This window comes from Myotis davidii, unplaced genomic scaffold (genome assembly GCF_000327345.1).
Source record: "Myotis davidii unplaced genomic scaffold, ASM32734v1 scaffold235, whole genome shotgun sequence".
Taxonomy (NCBI): domain Eukaryota; kingdom Metazoa; phylum Chordata; class Mammalia; order Chiroptera; family Vespertilionidae; genus Myotis; species Myotis davidii.
The window spans coordinates 4764214-4772598 of record NW_006287462.1 but is presented as its reverse complement, the minus strand read 5'-3'; the positions used below and the strand labels follow the sequence as shown (position 1 = coordinate 4772598).

General features: G+C 44.8%; 1 protein-coding gene across 13 annotated transcripts in view; it reads left to right on the top strand.

Moving 5' to 3' along the window:
* Positions 1-8385, top strand: part of APBB2 (amyloid beta precursor protein binding family B member 2) — a 263046-nt gene that overhangs the window by 104347 nt on the left and 150314 nt on the right. For all 13 annotated transcript variants that reach the window (XM_015561042.1, XM_006759326.2, XM_006759320.2 and 10 more), the window contains one exon: positions 4432-5247. In XM_015561042.1, the coding sequence (XP_015416528.1) occupies positions 4432-5247 (816 nt within the window). The remainder of the gene's footprint in view (positions 1-4431; positions 5248-8385) is intronic.

Sequence of the window (8385 nt, the reverse complement as noted above, 5' to 3'; positions counted from 1 at the left end):
GATGACCACTGATGGTGTAATTGCCTGGTTTACATTGCTTCTTTAATGCCTTGGAAAATGTGCTGGTGGGGAAAATGGCTTTCCCCCACCACGTAAAGGAATACCACACACGCACGCACACATGCATGACTTCAGCTTTAGATTCATTCTTCTTAGGCAGTGACTCTCAACCTTCTGGCCCTTTAAATACAGTTCCTCATGTTGTGACCCAACTATAAAATTATTTTCATTGCTACTTCATAACTGTAATGTTGCTACTGTTATGAATCGTAATGTTAATATCTGATACGCAGGATGGGTCTTAGGTGACCCCTGTGAAAGGATTGTTCGACCGCCAAAGGGGTCGCGGCCCACAGGTTGAGAACCGCTGTTCTTGGGTATTTAGAGTGACACTGTTGTGAGGAAGTTGGAAATCTGCTGGCTTTTAAAAAGGCTGCTGTTGAAGTGCTTGCTCTTCTCAGCCTTGGGGTCAAGTCCACACTCTTGGAGCATGTCTTGTCGGACCTTGCCTGATCCCTCCACCTCCCCCTTTGCCAGCTCTCCTTTCATCTCTTGATTTGCTCAGATGACATAGATCAGCCGTGGGCAAACTACAGCCCGCGGGCCGGATCCGGCTTGTTTGAAATGAATAAAACTAAAAAAAAAAAAAAAAAGACCGTACCCTTTTATGTAATGATGTTTACTTTGAATTTATATTAGTTCACACAAACACTCCATCCATGCTTTTGTTCCGGCCCTCCGGTCCAGTTTAAGAACCCATTGTGGCCCTCGAGTCAAAAAGTTTGCCCACCCCTGACATAGATGGTAACCTGCCCTCTCTTACCTTCAGATCCTCTCCAACCTAAGGTGGGATGACAACTTCCTCCTTTGTACCTTCCTCCACGCCCACCTAGTTGATCTCTGTCACTTTATTGTGTATTTGTCTTCCACAGGCTGAAAGCACTTTAGGTGCCTTGATTTCCCCATTCCCAGCACAGTGCCTGGTAAGGAAGAAGGTGCTCAATAAATGCTTGCCTGGGTATGGTGGCCAGAGACAAAGTGTACGGGGAAGGAGGGAGCTGTGAAATAAGAGTGATCCCTATAGGGACCGAGCTCTTATAGATGCCAGGCATTGGGCTAAATGCTCCACAGTCTTCTCTCTCAGTCCCCAATTGAAGCTCACTGAGGTGTAGGTACTATTATCTACATTAGAAATGGGGAGTTGAAGTAACTTGTCTGTTATGTTAAGGACTTTGGCTTTATTCTGAGCCTTTTTTACTTCAAAGAAAACAGCCAAATAGTAGAAGGTTTAAAGAGACATGGTAAGATTTTCATTCCTTAAAAAAAAGAAACACATCGCCCAGCTGGTGTGGCTCAGTGGTTGAGCATTGACCTCGGAACCAGGAGGTCATGGTTCGATTCTCATTCAGGGCATACTAGTATGTCCAGATTGCAGGTTCGATCCCCAGTAGGAGCCACGCAGGAGGCAGCCAATCAATGATTCTCTCTCATCACTGATGTTTCTATCTCTCTTGCCCTCTCCCTTCCTCTCCAAAATGAATATAAATGTATTTAGGGAGAAAAAAAAAAGAAACACAAACATCCTTCCTTTTAAGCCTGAGGAATGTTTTTTGTTTTCATAATAAAACCCTTTTAGACCCAATTTCTTTATCCTTTCCTATTAGTCTACTTACTCTTTGTGTATCTCTGTAATAAGACCATTTCGATCACTCACATCAAATAGGAAAGTTAATTTGGGGGCCTTGGTAGGCATCCCTGGGCTGTCCCTTGAATAAAAGGGGTGGGGGTTGCTCACATTTATTGCTACGTCCTATGCTAAGCTTTCTGCTGGCATTTCTCACCGCAACCTGGTACTATTATTGTTCCCATTTTTCAGACAAGGAAACTAAAGGTCTGGTGTCCTAGATTACTCAGTTGGTGAGAATCATGGACAGGGCTCGAGCCTGTCTCTCTGACCCGAAGGTCTGTGTTCTTATGCTCAGGCCACTGCCTGTCACTTTTGGGGCCTTTCTCTTGCAGCCTGAGTCTGTCTAGGGCTTTGCTAACCTCTACCTACTTCATGACCCTTTTGAACCCATATGACTGCCTCGCAGATATGTCATCCCCTGGAGACACTGTAACTGCATAGAATTCCCTGGGCTGCCTTAGTGCTAGATCCGACCTTTCAGATGACACCATCATTTCACATCTCAGGCACACTCACAGTGTTCAGGCTTTGATCTATAAAAACAACATATACAGAGCCATTTGTGTAGGATGGTCCTATTGTTCTAACTTAACCCTGCGAAAACCCCCTGTGATTTCTAGCGAGCAGAAGGGTTACAAGGCCACAGGGAGGGTCATGGGCTCCAAGGGCTGATGCGGACAAGGCTAAAGTGTTTATCTGTCACCCAGGACATGAAAGTGACTTCGATATTAAATCACCTGGAAATGTTGATGGTGTTCTTTCGGAAAATGTTTATGGTTATAAACAAAAATTTCTCCCTAACAACACTGCTGGAATGTAGAACCTGGCATATAATAGCCTTATGAAATTTCTTGCCATGCCTTTTTAAACGCCAGCAGATTTCCAACTTTCTCATAATAACGTCAATCTAAATACCGAGAGTCTAAAAGTAACTCTCCCTTGTGTGTCTGCGTGATGGGTGTGTGTCTCGGGGAAAACTTCATGTGGGTTCAAGATGGGCTCTTCTCGTAACAAATGCTACACACCTGAGTGAGGTTGAATTAGAAATGGAAACACATGTTTTCCATAAAATGGTAGTAGCAGCCCAAACAGTATTATTATTATTTTTTTAAATTTAGTCTCAAAGTATTGTTTGAAAGGGAGACACACACTCGATTCTCTGTTCCTGTGACATGAAGCCCAAGTGCTGAGGTGGGTGCTGGGTAAGCAGCAATTCTCCTAAAGAATAATTCTGCAGAATGGGGCCCAAGGGTGGGTCACTTTGGACTACAGCCCTTAACTGTCTCTGTGGGCTACACGGTCATTCTATTGTAGAAGGGGACACTGCCTAGACTGTGTAGACGTTGCCTAGTTTCCTAGAAGCATGCAGACTCTAGATGAGGGGGGGATCCTTGTCTAGCACAGCCCATCCCGTGTACTTGGTGATAGAAAGAGGTGCCTCTCAGCTCCTGAAGGGAACATTCTTGCCTTCCTCTCCTGTGGAGGTCCCTGTTGTGCCTGGGGAGGATGAGGGAGTTGTCACAGTGCAATTTTAGGAATGTTAGGGGCTGTGCTTCGGCTCACCCACTGCGGTGGAGAACTCGCTGAGGTCTCTGTGGAGGGCAGAGGATCAGATAAGGAAGAAGTCATTCCTCACAGGCTGAGAAATGTGAAACCTCAGGAATTCTCGCTGATGAATTTTATTCCCTTCTAGTCTGAGAAACTGTTCTGTCTTCCTAGCAAGAGACACATGGAATAAATCACTGATGGTGTGAACAATATTCGAGATAAATGCAACTGTCAGATAGTTGCCTAGGCGTTCTGCAAGGGCACCTGGTGCTGCAAGCAGCTGAGTCTGTAGTTTAATTCAGTGGAACGTAGTCAGGCGCCTTTGGGGCTCCACATCTTGAAGCGAAGGGCTCAATGCTACATTATTAGTAATTCTGTGTGTGTGTGTGTGTGTGTGTGTGTGTGTGTTTCTTGAGCAATTAAGGCATTTCACCAACATTTCTGTTTAGTACAAACACTAAGCCCAAGTCAGAAATGTTTACAAAGACATTAGCAAAACACTCTAATGGAGGTGTGATTTTTCTAGGCATTCCGAACACAGTTTCTAAACACGATGGAGAAAAATTACCTTGGATGTATAGTGCATCATTGAACAGGGACCGTTCAGGTTAATTAAGAAAGCTGGAGCCTCAGAGGATTTTAAAACATATTTTTTATTGATTTCAGAGAGGGAGAGGGAGAGGGAGAGAGAGAGAAACATCAGCAATGAGAGAGAATCATTAATTGACTGCCTCCTGCTTGCCCCCTTCTGGGGATCGAGCCCACACTTGCTGGGCCCCAGGGGATTTTGAGCAGTTTTTTTGTTGCCTGAGGGAACAACGGGATAGAAATGTGGTGTAAATGTTTAGAAAGGGGGCCATTTTCAAGGTTGTGGAAAATGAAGCCATCTGAATGCTCCCATACGAATTCAAAAGAGAGACACTTTTTAATTTTAGGTAAAACTTGGACCCTCAGACCTCTTGGCTATTCTGTAAATTGGCTTTGGGGATCCCACAGTCAGCCTTTCATTTGCTCCTATTTGATGTAGAAGCAAATGGTGACAATAAAGAGGAAAATGGGTCAATTTTATAAGAACATGTGCAACAGACAGACGCCTTCATTCTCTCAAATTTCTGCATAAAAATGTGTGCTCGCTCTGTATGCTAAGTGGTTTCATCATGTCAGGCAGCTAATGCCCGGTTCCCTTTGTCTTCCAGCTGCCGCGGGTGTAGACACTTTGGCGGTGTTTATGGCCAGCAGCGGAACCTCAGATGTCACGCATCGGAACAGCCCGGTCACACCACCAAATACCCTTAATCTCCGTTCCTCCCACAATGAACAGTTGAATGCTGAAATCAAGCACACGGAAGCCAAGAACAGCACCCCCCCCAAATGCAGGAAAAAATATGCACTAACTAACATTCAGGCAGCCATGGGCCTCTCCGACCCCGCCGCCCAGCCTCTGCTGGGAAATGGCTCGGCCAACATCAAGCTGGTGAAAAACGGGGAGAACCAGCTCCGGAAGGCTGCAGAGCAGGGACAGCAGGACCCCAACAAAAACGTCAGCCCCACTGCTGTCATCAACATAACTTCTGAGAAGTTAGAAGGCAAAGAGCCCCAGCCGCAGGATTCCCCGGGGTGTGAAATTTTACCCTCCCAACCCAGGAGAACCAAGAGCTTCCTCAATTACTATGCAGACCTGGAAACCTCAACCAGAGACCTCGAGCCGGACTCGGGCAGCCAGCATGGGGTCGTGGAGGAGAAGTCGCCGGCGGGCCAGGGCCAGGCCTCCACCGTCATTGGGAATGGTGACATGCTGCTGCAGACACCAAACAAATCCCAGGTCAGCCCCGAAGATGGCCCAGGAGCCACAGTGTCATCCAGCCCCGAGACCAAGAAGGATCACCCGAAAACAGGGGCCAAAACCGACTGTGCCCTGCACCGGATCCAGAACCTGGCGCCCAGCGACGAGGAGTCCAGCTGGACCACACTGTCCCACGACAGCGCCTCGCCCAGCTCCCCGGATGAAGCAGGTACCCCTGGGAAAGGTGTCGGGAGTGGGCCCTTGCTTTTGGTGTTTTCAGTTATTGATGGAATTCATCTCTAGACTGACTCAAAAAATCCATTTGTGGCAAGAGGAACATGATCATTGGGGGTAAAACTGGGCCATTTGTGTGGCCAAGATATCCTTTAACAGTTTTATTTTGATTCATACATAAGTTGTTCTTTCTGGGAAGCAGTTTTGTAAAAGAAATAGGTCCTTGATGGTAGGTACAGTAAAACATCCTCTGTTTAAAAACTGTGCTGCCAGGGCTTAGGTGAAGTATTTCTTTATACTGTCTAGAAATATTGGGTTTTGTTAAGCAAAATAATAAAAGCAATACAGTTGCTGGGGACAAGATATAACCCAGTTAAGAGAACCAGCGATTTTAAAGTTCTCAGCAGAACGTATTTATGTTCAAGCTAATGAAAAGTTAATAGTCCGGTTATTAAAAGACCATCTCCCTTTTGACTTTTACCGGAGAACATTTTATTAGCCTTGTTTAAGTGATATTTGAAAATGAGAAAGTGATGTTTCTTTTAAAATATGTTCAGCAGTTTAGGATTTTAGCTAGTCTAATTGACTTTTGTCCATATCAATGACGTCTTCAGGCTTGTCAGAGGAGTCAAAATTGTGACAGAAATAAACAGGTTCCTAAAAGTTGGCTACTTTTAACCTCAGTTTTCCATAGCCCTCCACTATACTGATCATAAAACTAACAGATGTGGAGAACATTGTTGTATCTGAAGTCAGAGTACACAAGCACTCGCAAAGGCATATTTCTGTAACATAACCTTGCGGCCACCCTGGTGGGTCCCTATGTGAGTGTGGTAGATAGAACTACCAGGGAAGGAAGTAAGATTTTCCCATCCTATATAATAAAAGCCTAATATGCTAAGTATCTGACCATTCATTCGACCATTCAACCAGCTGCTATAATGCGCACTAACCACTGGGAGGCAGACGCTCCGCTGGCAAGTTAGCTTGCTGCTGGGGTCTAGCCGATCAGGACTGAGAGAGTGGGCTGGACACACCCTGGAGCCCTCCCACAGTCCCTCCCTGGCCCCAATCGTGCACCAATGGGGTCCTTCAGCCTGGCCTGCACCCTCTCGCAATCCAGGACCCCTCAGATGGTTGGTAATGTTACTGAGTTCACAACTCTATTACTTTTCATCCATTGAGAGAATTCATATCCTATAGCTGATGGCACTGTCGCCTGCTGGTGTTTGAATCTATAGAGATAACGAGTATCTCACACACACCCTAACTCGACCTCCTATTTTCACACATCTCCCTCGCACCCCTCCCTGCTCATGCAGATGTGGCTGCACTCTGTGGTAGTTCAATTTTAAATTTTACTGGAAGTTATTTAATGAACAATAAAGTCTCCTCTGCTCCCACTCTAATTCTTTTCCCAATGACGACCACTACTTCTTTTCTTAAAGTTGTTTTCTTTCAAAAACACTTTATGCATATACCCACATCTATAATAAATTTTAAAATATACCCAATTTTTTACTGTAAAAGGGCCTGGAGAAACTTTCTCGGTAGATGGTAATGTTTAGTGTGGATGTATGGTTGTATACATTTCTCAAAAGTCTTTAAAAAGTTTGTCACAATGATAAAATACTAGTGTAAATTCCTTTACAAAACATAAAATATGTCCAAATTTTATGATAATGATCTTATTAACGAGTCCCTACTTTTTAGAGATATAGTAATATACTACTATATAGAATGGTATAATATGTAACATAACATAACATAACATAACATAAACTGATATAAATAATATTCAGTATGGACTTTTCTCCAGAATAATTGGGGTGGGGTTAAAAAAAAAGAAACAAAATTGCCCCTAAGCTGGTAATCATTAAAGGTGGGTACATGAGGGTTCATTGTTGTGTTCTCTCAAATTTTATATGTTTAAAATTTTCCACAATAAAAACTTAAAACAGCCCAGTGGCTCAGTGGTAGAGCGTCGACCTATGAACCAGGAGATCACAGTTCAATTCCCCATCAGGGCATATGCCAGGGTTGCAGGCTTGATCCCCAGTAGGGGGTGTGCAGGTGGCAGCCAATCAATGATTCTCTCTCATCATTGATGTTTCTATCTCTCTCTCCCTCTCCCTTCCTCTCTGAAATCAATGAAAATATATTTTTTTAAAAAAGTTAAAACTACAAAAAAATCACATTAGATTGTTTTATAAATGCTTTGCTTTTTTCACTTAAATATACATTTTGTGGAACTGTCCATATCAGGACATTCAGGCTTTTTAAGTATTAGTGTGCTATTCCATCATATTCAAGCTCTGTGAGTTCCTTAGCAGTTTCTCACCACTGAAATTTAGAGGGTTGTGTCCCTAGCCCCATCGCTCATGGAGTGCTGGTGTCAGGAAGGGCCTGCGGAGAGCTCAGAGTCTGCTGAAATGTGCAGTCCTCTCTGTCCACTGCGGCTCTCGGGTCCCCCTGCTCACTGCTCCTCGCTCAGTGCCCTGGCGGCCCTTCCTGTGGCTTCTCTACACGACTCATTATAGTGCGTGCATCATGGGAACTGGATGAGGGTTTTCTGACATGTTGAGGGATATGTTCATTTTTCTCCCTTAAAGTCAGTTTTGAAGACCTTAGAATTTTAAAGCATGGGTGACAGTAGTGTGATGGCCCTGAATGGGCTGCTAAGGACTGATATTTTGAATCGAATATGCTGGGAAGAGTGTGTTACCTGTGACTCAAAAGCAGTGAGACTGAGTTTTTTAAAAACATACCGGAGGCCAAACCTGTGCTATCCTTCAAAATGGCCCCTTTGGGATCGCTGTGCCTATTTCAGCATGCTGCAGCGTCTCCAGATATGAATCCTATATAATAAAAGCGTAATAGGCTAATTAGACCGGATGTCCTTCCAGGCGACCTTCTGGACAAAGCCGAGACTTCGAGGGCTGAGGCAGAGGCAGCCGCCGCAGCGGCGGGGGCCAAGCCCCGTGCACGAATTTTGTGCATTGGGCCTCTAGTCCTATATAATAAAGAGCTAATATGCTAATTAGACCAGACAGCGGAAGGACCAGTGGGCTGGGGGTGGGGCCTAGAGACAGCCGGGGCTGCAAGGGCCAAGGCAGGTGGGGTCGTGAGGGTT